Below are 14395 nucleotides of genomic sequence, written 5' to 3'. Positions count from 1 at the left end.
GCTCAGAAAGTTGTGCTAAGGAAAAACCTCTGCCAGCCATTTGATTCCTGCCAGTTTTCAGGAGAAGGGGAGGACTGGCAGCAAAGTGCTTGCAGTTGGTTTTTCTTTAGCACCTGCTGTGACAGTAGGAAATAGCTATGCAGGACATGATTCTGAACGTACTTCAGTTGCAACCAGAGCAGTGGCAGCTCTTGCAGAGGGTTGCCATTCTTGCCTATGGAGTTGAGATTCATACAGCTGTGTTTCAGACTAGTGCTGTTAGGCTTCAACTTCCTGAATTTAGTCTCATGTGCAGTTACTTCATGATGGTAGGTCAGCAAAATCTCCTGCCTTCTATCTTGTTCCATGAAATAGCTGCACACTTATGTTCATTGCTCTGCTCATGATTGTGACAGTAGCATTTGGCTTTGCAGCATGGAGCTGATCCAACAAAAAAGAATCGAGATGGGAACACTCCTCTAGATTTGGTGAAAGAAGGGGACACAGATATCCAGGACTTACTGCGAGGAGACGCTGCCTTGCTAGATGCTGCCAAGAAGGGGTGCCTGGCACGAGTGCAGAAGTTATGTACTCAAGAAAATATCAACTGCAGAGACACCCAGGGAAGAAATTCAACACCACTACACCTTGCAGGTGGGTGACTCACCAGGTTTTGTGGTATATTTGTGGCTTGTATATTTGCGGTAGGCTAAGGGTATATTTCACCCAGGACTGGTATAAGAAGAGTTCCGCAGAGAACTGTCCTGTACAAAGAGTTAACCGTGGCACCTATATTTCAGGAGGTAATACAGTTACTAGGGAAGAGGAACTTTTGTAGCTGAAAAATTGCCTTAGCTTTTCTGTCTAATATTTTTCTTTAGTTTAGCTCTCCTAATTTCTTTTCCTGTGCTTTTCTACAGCTGGTTACAACAATTTGGAAGTAGCTGAATACCTTCTTGAGCATGGTGCTGATGTTAATGCCCAGGACAAAGGAGGATTAATCCCCCTACACAACGCAGCATCCTATGGGGTAGGTGCAGGCATTCTTGCCATAAGTAGACCAGCAAGGAACTCCTTGAAGTCATATCCAAAGCCAGATATTTTGCAGCTGTCTTTCTGTGAAAATAGTTCAGGTTTTGATGGTGTGAAGTATTTGTTGGGCTAAGTTGCTGTCGTGAGTGCTGTTTGCAGTCCTACAGATCTAAATAAGACACAGATTCAGGTGTGCTGTAGCAGTTAAAGGCTGCAGTTTGGAAAGATCACTACAACATAGCTTTTATGCAGGCAAGCAGATGCATAGGATTGAACACTGTTAAGTTTGGGGTGACATTTGAAACAGAAAAGAGCTCAAGTTGTCTCTGAAGGATGTAGATGGAAGGAAGAGAAAAATACCCGGGGATCATGTGCAGGTGATGATAGGGAAGTGGAAATCTGTTGCAGCTGGTGTCTGGTGGGAAGCTATTGCTACAGCATTGAAGGGCTACTGTCTTCGTAATATGGTTGTCCTTCAGGACAAGCCATCTGCTGCAGTGGGGGTCCAGTGGTAGATTGAAGCCATTTTGGATGAGGCAGGCCCTTCTTCCTCCGTATAGAAGGGAGCATCTCTGTACCAGTTGCACAGATGCCTGATAGATTGCTTATAAGCAGTTGTTAGTTGTGGATGAGGTCAGAAAGAAATCTTGTGCAAGTAATTGTACAGAGACAGTGCTTGAGAAGCTCCTAGCAGTGTGCTTGCAGTCAAACAGAAGACATGAAGCTCAAGAAGTTGTAGTGGTTTTGATGGTCTCATGATGTGCTTTGTCTGTTACTACCTGGCCTGGCACAAGACCATCAAAATCTGGGAGAGATGACCCTAATAGAGGCATGAGTTGAAATAAAAAGTACAGTGTTCACCTTGTTTTTAAGAAGAGCATGAATGAAACTCATTCTACATCATTTGCATTGGTTATTTCGGTCAATCTGGGTTCCTACTGTCCTAAAGAGCAAAAAGCTCCAAATCCTGATGAAATATGAGAAATGCAACACAGAATTCTTTTATGTTACTGGGTCCTAATACCAAGCAATATTGTTTATCATATACTTAATGCTATAAATATTAATTCCGAGGATGTTGCTTAGATCTAGAGATAAATTCTGTTGCAAAGATTGTGTTCTGGCATGGGAAACTATTATATGTGAAGCCAAAGCATCCCTTACTGGCTCAGATAAATGTTAGAAATTCGTTTGAGCTGATTATCACTTCTAAAATTCATAATGCCAATCTAATTACTTTCTCTTGGAAGAGTTAACTAGACAGTGTTTAATGCTTTTCCATCGGCTTATTTAGTTAAGAGTTGCTGTATATCTTTACTGTGGCATCCCACACTTCTCTCTGAGCTGTCATCAGCCTGTTTAGATCTCTGTAATGGGAGGCAGAGAGATGACTACTGGTTTCCCAAGTTCATAGCTGGCAGGTTTCACAGGCTCTGCCTTTTCCTCACAAAGTATCTTCAGTTCTCCCATCCATTACTTCATGCTGTGTGACCCTCAATAGGTCTTCCTGCAGCAGAAAAATCACAGTAACAACAATTGCTTTAAAAGTTTAAAAGTTGCAGAGAGGAAAAATAAAGTCTCCAGTATTTTCAAATCACACTTGTTCAGAGAGCAAGCTGTTTGTGAGAGCTACAAAGAGTCATTTAATTGCCAGTGAGGGGAAAAATGAAATCCATTGGCAAGTGTTTGTGCTTCTGCTTACAAGTTCAGTGTTTCATCCTCCTACCCACTCATTTTGACTACGTGCTTTTTTATTTCTTAGCTGTAGTGCACAAAAAAAAAACCTACTGGTCAGAGGCAGGCAAAAATTTTATTTGCCAGTTTTCCATTCTCTTATATTTCTGGGGAGACTCTAAGGATGGGATATTGATGGAAGTGTGGGGTTATAAGTTCATTACTTTTATAGCCCGTGTAAAACAGTTGTCCCTTATCACACTCATAATGCATTTTATCAATTACAGCTCTCATAAAATATGATTGAAGAAAGAACTAATCTATGCTGGCACAGATAGGTTCAAAGTCTTGCAAGAAATTGCAAGAAAGAAAGTACAACAATAGAGACTTCTGTGTACAGGCAGTACATATTCTTCCGTGTACAGACAGTAGCACAACACATTGATCTTCAGAGCTTCTAGTGTTGTATCACAAATGTAGCAGCCATGTAAATTTGCCGGTTCAAATTTGTCCATGAATATTTTTTAAATGCAGGATCAAGTATCACGTCTGCTTCTGCAGCTGACATAAACTTCATGCCATGTACTAGGGTGATTTGACAGAAATATAATGCTGTGCCTGATCCCAGTTGTTAATGTACTGGTGAATGATCTGGTAGTGCACAGATCCAGATGACTGTGGAGCTGCAATATAAACTGGTACCTGAAGAAGTGTGCTGCTACATAGACACAGAAGGCAGAATGAGTTAAAGGAAAGAGAAACTACGGGAGTCTCTAGGCACCATTACCTCCAGCATGAAAAAGGAAATATATGTTTTACCAGTGTCATGTTGATTAAGATGTTCTTGTGTTTTCCAGCATGTGGATATAGCAGCACTGTTGATCAAATACAATACATGTGTAAATGCAACAGATAAATGGGCATTCACACCATTGCATGAAGCTGCACAAAAAGGAAGGACACAGCTCTGTGCTCTGCTGTTAGCTCATGGAGCAGATCCAACCATGAAGAATCAAGAGGGTCAGACACCACTAGACCTGGCAACAGTAAGTTCATGTTAGCATGCCAGCCACAGTCTGCTCTGGAGGATTTGTTCTGCATGTTAAATTCCTTTCTCTGGTTCCATGACATCAGGGGTCCTCAGCTTTCATTGTGCTGAGGTGGAGAGAGAAGAGCATCTCCAGAATGCCTATTTGTGACTTTTTACCCATCAGTCCAGGCATTTTCCTTTGGCTGAGATCTTAACATGGCTTGTGATTTAAGGTTTGCTTCTGCTTAAGGATTTAATCCTGGGATCAATCTCCTCATTTCCAGAAATAAAACTTTATGAAATGTCCCTCATGATGGTCAATCTGTATACTGTTGATGATCATTTCTTTGAACCTAGGAGGAACACCAGATGGGCCTCTAGAGAAATGGGATCATTTAGAGGATGAGTATGCTCAGTGCCTCCACATTACCTCAGTTCTTTTTTTTATTTTTTGTAATTCCAAAACAACATTCTGAAATTTGTAGGTGACTATCAAACTTTTTCTGAAACTGGCATCTGTAAACTTTCTTGTTAGTGGTGGCTGCTTGAAAAGCCTAATAAAGTTACATGAACATGTATGTCCCAGGTTAACCAGTCTTGGTAGAATAGATCATGTATCCAAATTGGATGCTCTGTCTGGTTACACTGTGACTATCTTTTAAGGTCATTGATTTATTTATGGAGAGTTCAAGAAATATCTCCCAGAGTAAACTGAGCTTTAGAAAACTTGCTTTGTGATGAAGGATATGAAAATTACTTGATTTCTCTGAGGGTAAATAAGGATGTCTTATTTTGTTCTGTTCTACAAGAACTTGCAAGGGGGAAATTCTACAAGATGAGGGTCTGTCTTAATTTAGTGAATAAAGGCTAAATCCAATTGTTAGCTAAGTTCATACTTCTCCTGAGCTCATGTCTTTTTTTTTTCCTGTTCTAACACTATGAGATATGATTATAGCAAAGGCAGTGGTAGTCTTTCCATTGAAACCTTGTTCCAGTGCAAAGTGCTTCAGCTGAAGTTGAGCCTGACAGAGAAATTATAAGGTGGCATTTCCTGGCCTAGGTTCTGAAGGATTTCAGATAAAGTTGCTATATTGCTCTTCCTGGCTTTAACACCTATAAAGTCACTGTGCCAGAAAGGAAATTAGGTATACCTTCTTATATACCTTTAGAAATGGGGAGAACCCGATTCACCCGTGTCTGAACAGTGAATCAAAATGTTCTTGCAACCATGAATTCCCCTGTAACAAAAGTTGGAGGTTTTCTTTCTAACGGGGAAGACACAAATCAATTAAAACAAATGAAAATAAAAATTATATATATTTCCAGAAATTGGTGACTTGTGTAGTAGGACCTTATGTTGGATGTTCTTTCTGTTTTTCAGGCTGACGATATCCGAGCTTTGCTGATAGATGCGATGCCTCCAGAAGCTTTGCCTACATGCTTCAAGCCTCAAGCTACTGTTGTTAGTGCCTCTGTGATCTCGCCAGCATCCACACCGTCCTGCCTCTCTGCTGCCAGCAGTATAGATAACCTCACTGGGCCACTGGCAGAACTAGCTGTAGGAGGGGCATCAAATGCTGGTGATGGAGCAGCAGGAACTGACAGGAAGGAAGGAGAAGGTGCATTTGCGGCTGGACAAGTTTACATTGCTAGAAGTACAGTAGTTTAGTATCACAACAGGCCTTGCTTTATCTGGAAAGCATTTCCAACTAGCCAGAAAATACTGTGCAGCTTGAACTGTTACCTACATTTTAAAGTGCCTGATGCTCGCTCTGTTTTCACATGCTCTGCTAGGAGCACTGTTGACTGTTCATCTGTGTTTGCTGTCAGTGATTAGGTCTGACTACAAAGGCAGATCTGATTAGGTACCCAGATGTTCGTTGTTGATTTTATAAAGAAAATCCAATAAGAATTATTTTGATGAAGGAATTATGATTGTGATGGCTGGGGGACTTTGCTAAGGCCTTTTAAACCCTTTAATTAGTATCTGGAATCCATGCTTTAGGTCAGCATCTAGGTGATCACATAGCAAAAATACACCCACTCTTCCTTTCCTTCTCTTTACAATACAAGCCTGCATTTGTCACAGATGGCTTGTGCTTTTAATAGTTCATTCTGAAGAGGGAATAGTGATGAGCTTTGCACAGAGCTTTGACACAATGGAAGTGGATTGTTTATTACAGGCATGGACAAATTGCAAAAAAAATCAGAGTGTGGAATTTCGAGAGAATCAGTGCTACTGATTATTTTTTTAAAGTTGGTTGGTTTGGTTTGGCTTTTGTTAATTCAGATGCATAGGATATAAATACTCATTTCTTCTCTTGTAGTTTCTGGTCTTGACATGAACATTACCCAGTTCCTAAAAAGCCTCGGTCTTGAACACCTTCGGGATATCTTTGAGACAGAACAGGTAAGTGGCCAGCCTCATCTCTGTTTGTATGTTTAAGAGGTAAACAAACCTAATAAATTTGAACAACATTTTTGTTTTGTAATTGAAAAAGGGAAAGAAAAAACTCCAATGTCACATCTACAGAAAAATAAGTATCCCTAAGTTTTCTTTCAGTTTTCCACCAGATACATTACGGTAAAGTTGAGAAACCTCTGAAAATATCTTCTGTTGTTTGATTCAGGTGTCCAGTAGCTTTCACTTTCTTATACATATGCTATGACTGCCAATTTGGCTTGTATTCTGAAAGTTATACTGGACTTTGTGAACTTTGAACATGATGGATATAACAAAGTTAGGTTGAAATGTAACCTGCACTTGTCCTTCAGTCTCAATAGCCAGAAAAACCTTTCACCACCTGTAGTGCTGCATGTGGTATTTTGGTTAGATCTAGGAAACACTCCAGTTTGACTATATGCTGAAATAAAAATCTAGTTTGCAAGGGCATAGTCACACTAGAGAATCAGAAGCTACATTTCTATTAGGTTTGGACCATAGCATTAATTGGGTTTCGCAGGGCTAACAAGTTTCAAATGGCATTGAGAGATAGGGAAAAAAACCTGCGGATTTATCAGTATTTCACAATATAAGAAAGGAGTACAACTAATGTAAGTTTCTCAACCTTACATAATGTTTTAGAGCAGAAGTCTCTGTCATGTATTTGTAGACCCTTTTTATGTGCCATTTCTTAAATTTAAGATGTTACAGTTGAATAAATTTGTTTGTTTGCATGGATTCATGGTGGAAGTGAAAGGTACAAGTGCAAGAGACTGGATAGGATGATTATTTTTTCTTCCAGCCTCTGCTGCTAATCCTTTATTGAGGGATCAGGAAAAAAAGGGTTGAAATGTAATGTATTGCTTACAGAAAAAGTTCCAACTATTTCTGTGATATATTCTAGGAGGTATTTCTCCAAAGTTAAAATACCACATAATTTTTTCCCCTTCTTGTATATGAAGCATAAGCTTTTTTCTTTAATTTGGAACTGTTTCTATTAAGAAGGAAACAAACCTCAAACCAACCTATACTCTTCTCCCATTTCTCTTTCCTTACTATTTTTCACACCTTCCTATTGCCTTGCTGGTTTTGTTGTACTTTTGCTTCCTTAACTCCTAACCTGTTTGAAGATTTTCCCTGGCTAATAAGATTTAATAATGCAAATCGGATTCACTATATTCATCGTTTTGAAACCATTTAAGTCCTCTTGTAAGTTTCTTTGCAGTAAAAACAAGCTCGTCTTCTTTAAGCTTATTGTTTTAAGCTGGTTTTTGCAAGCACTGCAGTAACTTTGCGTGCACTTTTTCACCTTGGCTCTACCCTGCTCCTGATGCTTTCTAGGATTTGGGTTTTTCTGTATTTTTTAATGTTCTGCTGCACATGATGAATGTCTGCAGTGGCTTTTCCACAATGATCCCAGTGGGGTTGTTTTCTGCTCAGTTGGACAGATGTTCAGTGTATCTATTAATTCCTTGCTTGAGATGCTTTCTTTTGAATTAATGATATTCAGTTTGTAGTGGACAGAGTTTATACCTGCAATTCAAATTGTGCTAGTAATACAACTTCTTTTTAATTAAGTTCTATGGTTTTCTATTATTTTCTGAACTCCCCATTCTAGTTTAATGAGTAAATTCACAAGTAGATTTTATGCAGTTATCTCCTCCAGTTGAGATAGTTCTGGTTTTCATAGAATCACCACAGTGCACAATTGATTTATAGTGCACAGTACTTTATTTAGCCTTTATCTCCTGTTCTTGACAAAAACGTTTATTTGGCATCATGTTTTATTACCTTTTTGCTTCCACCATTAATCTTCATGACCTTGAAATTTAAAACCTTGTCAGGTGATTGTAGATGTATTCATGTGTTGCAACCGAATGAATAGTTGTATATGTCCTCACAATGTTAATTATTTCCAAATATAGTGGAACAGTTGAGCATGCCTTAGCATAGCTGACACACTGGTTTGATACACATGCAAGTGCACATGTGTATATAGATATACAGTAATAGCACACCATAACAATGTTGATCTGAAAAAGACAACGTTTATCAGTAAGCTTATAGATTATTAATTTCTGCTTGTGTAGTGAAAATAATGAATTGCGCAACACGGTGAAACTTTGAACGCTTCAAAAATACTCCCATATTTGTCCCAGCATTTCCTTGCATCCTCCTTCTACCTAAGTAAAAATGCTTGTGAGAACCTTTTATGAGAACAGGCTCATGCTAATTGGTTTAAGAGAAGTAAAAGTTTTGCACAGCTTCACACTGTAGCAGCTGGGTATGGTCCTGCAATAGGGAGAGGTTTGCCAGAAGGTGGCAGCAATTAGAAGTGAAAAAACCATTAAACATATATAAGGTCTTGGTTGCACCATGAGTACAATCCATTTTCTGAGATGATAGGTCTTCAGCCTTGGAAGTTGGGCTAGGTTTGGTAAGTGATTTTTGTGGTCTTTCATCTTTCCAGATAACCCTGGATGTGTTGGCAGACATGGGGCATGAGGAGCTTAAAGAAATTGGGATCAATGCATACGGACACCGCCACAAATTAATAAAAGGTGTGGAGAGACTTCTAGGAGGGCAGCAAGGTAAATATGACACTTTTACTGGTTAGTCTAACTGTTGCATATAACAGGCTCCCAGATGTAGATCTCTCTCTAAATGTAGGCGTTGTCACCAGGACTTGAAAGAATCCAGATGTCAGTAAAGTGTATTTGCTGGCAGACATGGTGGCTGAGTGGGTTGTGACAGGTAAAGAATATATTCAGGAGATACAGGACCAAGTGATCACTTGCCTTTCCAGAGAATGGACACCCCTGAGGCAGCCTTGGAAGCTGTGCCTGTTTCTCGGCACCCTGTTTCACCCAGGCAGGAACTATTGGATTGGTTTGCCCTATGTGCCTACCACAGGCCAGTTGTATCCTGAAGGGTGGACCTGATGGAGTTTTAGCTGCCCCACACTTCTGAGATGCTTCTGTTGAAAGCAGAAGCAATAAAGTGCAATTATGTCCCACATGCATTTTTCTTCTCTCTTTTAAAGCCTCTGCTGCTAACGAAAGGCTTTTTGAGATTATGCTTCTGCCTTGTGTTTATTTTTCATTTCCTGCTGTGCTGGGGTTGTTTAAGAAGAGTAATGATGATGATGGATACAAATAGAGCTGGTATTGGTTTTTCCTGTTGATTTGTGCTCCTTTTCATTCCTTCTCTTTGCAGGCACTAATCCTTATTTGACTTTCCACTGTGTGAGTCAGGGGACCATTCTCCTTGACCTTGCTCCTGACGATAAGGAGTACCAGTCCGTAGAAGAGGAGGTAATCCAAGTCCCTTTCTTAATGCTTCAGTGGCTGTATATTTCTCTTTTCATTTATAACCTGTCAGAACTAAAGTGTAATACATTTTGAAAGTGATGAAATAGGCTTTGGTGTGTGAATTGCGTAGATCTGACATGAAGTTTTTTTGTCTTTTCACATAGAGCAATGATAGGAATTATTTTGCTGTGTCCTGCTAATTTTTTTAACGAATGGTCTGTTCGTTCACTTAGTGTTATTCCAGTTTGTTGTTGTTGTGTTTTGAATGTTGTCTCATAGGAAGGGTTTCCACAGCTTTCCATAGATAGGTGGACCTGCAAAAATCAAAAGCTGTGCATAAAGACCGAGAGATCAAGACCTTGCAATTCTCTAGGCATTTTCTGTGCTCAAGCTATTTCTGCAAGTGAACCAGCTTGTTTTCTCTTGTCTCAGTGGCTTGGTTTATCAGTAACCCAGATAAACAGCTCTTGGATAATTGAGCATTGACTGCAATTTTGCCTCCCACACACACATGCTCTTTTATTTAAGTAAACTACAAGCAGATACGATTTTGAAAGCAAAAATGACAACAGAAAAGAGACTTCCTGAAGAGTTGTATTTGGAAGAAACTCCATTTTACTGTGCATTTGCTATTTGTGTCATGTTCCTACACTATAGCACAGAAATCTTGTAGTCTTTTTTAAAGTCTAGATATTCAGTATCGGTGCCAGTTAAGGCAGGAATATTTTTTATTAGTAACTTCATAAACTGGAGTTTGTGCAGATTGTTTTTATAAACTTTTTCCAACAGAAAGGGTCACTTGTCTACCATAGTAAATTGGGATGTTTATTTGAACTGTTACTAAATATTGTTGCTGTAGCTATAAATACTTCTGGAAAAGACACAATGAAACCATTAAAATTCTCAGGATCTGCTAACAACATAGGAAAATTTACAGTACAGCCATTTTCCTATCACTAAGAAATGCAACCTAAACTCATTAAAATCACATTTGTTATTACTTCAAAGTGATATTTTTGTATATTCATTTTCAAGGATTGTTTTTTTCTAGTCTAAAGCAGATTTTCCAGTCGTATATAATTTGGAAAGCAAGTGCCATTATTCTCCTTTTTCCTATGTAGATTTTTATTACAAGATTGGATAATTGCATCATCCAACTTCTCTACTGTGGAACAGTATAGGATGTGGGGTGCTTGAGAAATTAAGGTGTACCTCAGTTTAAAATTGATGTGTTTTTTTACATCTTTTAATTAATTTTCAGTCAAGATTGCCCGTTATTGTCAGTGATATTCTGAGACACTGCATGGATACTTTGCCTTGCTAGCAAGCTTTTGTGCTGAACATTCAGTTGTGTTCTTTTATGTAGATGCAAAGTACAATCCGGGAGCATCGAGATGGTGGAAATGCTGGTGGTATCTTCAACAGATACAATGTCATCAGGGTAAGTTTCAGAACCTCTTACTTTTATGGGGTAAATTATGTTAGTATCTGTGCCAGCTGGCAGAATTGGTTTAATGGATCACCCTTTTATATTTAAAGTTCTTTGTTGAAATGATATTCAGGAACAGAGTTAAAGCAAGTGCTAGATGCTAAAAATAGACTAAATGTGTGCTCTGCATGTGAAATGACGGAGAAGTCCACTTGGGCTCTTAAAGGAATCTGAAGAACTGTTGTTGAAGACAGAGGTGGTGAAGAATCTGACTTTTTCACAACCTGATTAAATTTCAGAAGTCTATAACTTCTGTATTTGACTTTGCAACCCAGATCTTTTTTTTTTTCTCAGTGTAGTCTTTTTTTGTCTCTTTAAAGAAGATTTGGGGGAGGGGTGTATGAAAGGATGATCGTGACTTTTAATAAATGTTTCTCCGTATGCAATCTTAGATCTTGACACCTCCTTCTTTGCTTTTGCTAACTATAAAAATATGTTTTACAAGCCCTGTTATTTCAGAAATCAGTGTGTTGTCTTTCTGAGGGAAAGTACACTTTCTGGTTGCTTTTTGGGGGGAGAAAGAAATAGAAGAAATCAGAACAGAACTTGATTTCTGAGCTCCAGAAAACCCATGGTGCCTATCTGTTTGAAAAGTAAACCTGTGCAGAGCCTTTGCAACTTGATCCAGCAGATCATACATCCCAAAGTAAACTTTGCTTTCCATCCCACTCCCAGCCAAAGGTAAAGTCCTTTAGAGAAACCACAGTAGTATGAGCGTGTGGCTGAAACAATATCTCAGGACAGATTAAACAGCACATCTTCTTATTTTTTTCCTCAAAAGTTGTTTCTTTTCGTAAAAAATAAACCTCAACTAGACAGCTAGTTTCAAAAAGCTAGACTAGATTGTTCAACAGAGCTCAAAGCAGAGAGAGAAGGAGTTTCAGACAGTTTCTAGTTCTTTGTGGTATTGCAGGCCTCAAGAGAAGAAACCTGAAAGTTGTCCTTAAACCTGACAACTTAGGCTGCAATTTCACACTAGTTTTAACCGTTTGTAAGTGTGTGTGCTACAGGGTTGTTTGAAAGACTTCAGCCTTGTGTGCAGAACAGGCTGGGGGTTTCTTTGTACCCTTCTCATGTCTTGCTCTCAGTTTCCCTGTTGAATTTATGTGAACTGTGTGAAACCATATTCCATTTCAATTCCAATTCAAGTATGGTTGGACTTATTGTACCCCTGCAGATTCAAAAGGTAGTGAACAAGAAGTTGCGGGAGAGATTCTGTCACAGACAGAAAGAGGTCTCAGAGGAGAATCATAATCATCACAACGAACGCATGTTGTTTCACGGTAAGGAAGAAGTGTCTCTTTGTATGTATTGGAATTTAACAAAAAAACCTAAACCCTACAAGGACCCACAGGCAATATTAATGTTGCTATGTCACCATCCTGTACAAATAATTGTATATCTACACTTGAAATGCAGAGGGTGCATTGGGAATGGGGGAGTGGTGGAGTTAGTCTGTATGGTTACTGCAATTCAGAAAGCTACACTAGGTAAAAAAATACTTTTTGTTGTTGTTGTTATTTTAAGAAAAAGGAATCTTTTTTTGCTAAGCCATATCTTAGTCAATTCAAGTAAAGCTGCTGGGCGGATGTTACATTGCTGTGAGAAAAACATGGTATCTTCTGAATGAGGAGAGCAGCACACAGTAAAAGCGTTTTACCCTGGTGCTGATTCAGGCAAGCCATCGGGGAAAGGAATCAAAACCAGCTATGAGTTTCAGCAAGAATTCTTTAGAAGTGCCTACAAATGACAGTTGCCTGAAGGTCCTTCTGCCCTAGATTCTTCTATGATTCTGTATAGGAAATTGGTTTTGGATATGGTTGTCTTGACATCTTGCCCCATCTTAACCAGTACTGACTGCTGGATAAGGTGTGCATTGACAAGATAAATTGCACTGAAATGTGAGTAGGGGGAAAGCCTTTTAATGAGATCCGTGAAATGAGTAAGAAATGAGTCACACGTGGGATTTTGGTATATAATGATAAATCCCACACATCACTGCATCCTGCTGGGTATCGCCCCCTTCCAGCTGACTGAGCACGCTTTCTGGTATTTAATGGTCTATTTGAGGCAGATAAACTCCTCTTGACATGGAGTCCTGTATTACTATAAAACTTAACAAGTATGTATCTTTTTGTGTCATTCTCTTCTAGGGTCTCCTTTTATTAATGCTATCATTCACAAAGGATTTGATGAAAGGCATGCATACATTGGAGGAATGTTTGGAGCTGGAATTTACTTTGCTGAGAACTCCTCAAAAAGCAACCAATATGTGTACGGAATAGGGGGAGGAACAGGCTGTCCCACACACAAAGACAGGTCCTGTTATATCTGTCACAGGTATGAGTCCAGCAGAGTTCCCCATACGTAATTTTGGCTGTCCTGGTTTTTACAATCCTGGCCCAGGATGACTTGTAGGGAAAGAATGGCCACTTGAGCTTGGTCATGGCAGGAAAAATGCAGTTTTCCATTTGTCAAAGCTGAACAAAAAAGGATATAAATTCAGTGAGTCCCACAGGAAGGTCAAAAATTACATCTAAGCATGCAGTGAGTATAAATCAAAGTGAGCTGTGGTCAGGAAAGAGGCTTGAAACAGCAAGTTTGAAAATGAAGAGTCAGGGGAAAATAGCAATTAAACTCCAGGCACTCTCAGAACAAAACTGCAGTGCAAAGTGGTGGTCAGCAGTACAGTGTTGTACTGTGAATCAGATAATTCTGGAGGTAGCGAGCAGGACTTAATCACAGCTTTGTTTTGTACTGGAGTAGATCAATGTGTTTCTCGCACTTTGACACCTGTCCATACCCTGCTGATAGGAACACAGAGAGTTTCAGCTTCTTTCAACAGCTTTATATAAGGTGAACTAGAACAGGCCTCCATGTGAGGGCTATATGAAGTGTGTGTTTTCCCTTCTGTGTGTCGTGAAAGATTTTTTGTGACAGGTTTCATACAGTCTTAGAACTGGTTTCTAGAAGTGTTTCTCTAAAAAACCTTGAGAAATTAATTGTAACAAAGTAAACTCAAGAGACTGAAATTGTTCTGGAAGCATACAACTCCTAGTAAGATATTTGAAAAATTATATTTTCTTTTTTCCTTTTAGACAAATGCTGTTCTGTAGAGTGACCCTTGGAAAATCCTTTCTTCAGTTCAGCACGATGAAAATGGCTCATGCCCCTCCAGGGCACCACTCTGTTATCGGCAGACCAAGCGTGAATGGACTTGCGTATGCTGAATACGTTATCTATAGAGGAGAACAGGTATGTAAGTTAGCAAGGACTGGGCTTATGGAAGGACAGAGCTGGAGAGGGGATGTGACTGACTTCCAGACCAAGTGTGCTGTGATAAGGTGGTTGATTAGATTTTTAATTTTTTTTTTCATTTAAATGTGGAAATAAACTGTATCTAGCCAGCAAATGCTACTCCCTTCCACTGAACTGCT

General features: G+C 39.3%; 1 protein-coding gene across 2 annotated transcripts in view; it reads left to right on the top strand.

The window, feature by feature from the left end:
- TNKS (tankyrase) overlaps positions 1–14395 on the top strand; it is a 132468-nt gene that overhangs the window by 115513 nt on the left and 2560 nt on the right. For both annotated transcript variants that reach the window (XM_017805957.1, XM_017805956.1), the window contains 11 exons: positions 414–633; positions 900–1009; positions 3543–3731; positions 5097–5334; positions 6043–6125; positions 8629–8749; positions 9375–9472; positions 10836–10910; positions 12136–12241; positions 13112–13298; positions 14057–14213. In XM_017805957.1, coding sequence (XP_017661446.1) covers positions 414–633; positions 900–1009; positions 3543–3731; positions 5097–5334; positions 6043–6125; positions 8629–8749; positions 9375–9472; positions 10836–10910; positions 12136–12241; positions 13112–13298; positions 14057–14213 — 1584 coding nt within the window. The remainder of the gene's footprint in view (positions 1–413; positions 634–899; positions 1010–3542; positions 3732–5096; positions 5335–6042; positions 6126–8628; positions 8750–9374; positions 9473–10835; positions 10911–12135; positions 12242–13111; positions 13299–14056; positions 14214–14395) is intronic.

The sequence above is a fragment of the Lepidothrix coronata genome, unplaced genomic scaffold (assembly GCF_001604755.1).
Source record: "Lepidothrix coronata isolate B3197 unplaced genomic scaffold, Lepidothrix_coronata-1.0 Scaffold13, whole genome shotgun sequence".
NCBI classification, from domain to species: domain Eukaryota; kingdom Metazoa; phylum Chordata; class Aves; order Passeriformes; family Pipridae; genus Lepidothrix; species Lepidothrix coronata.
This window is presented reverse-complemented; position numbering and strand designations above follow the sequence as displayed.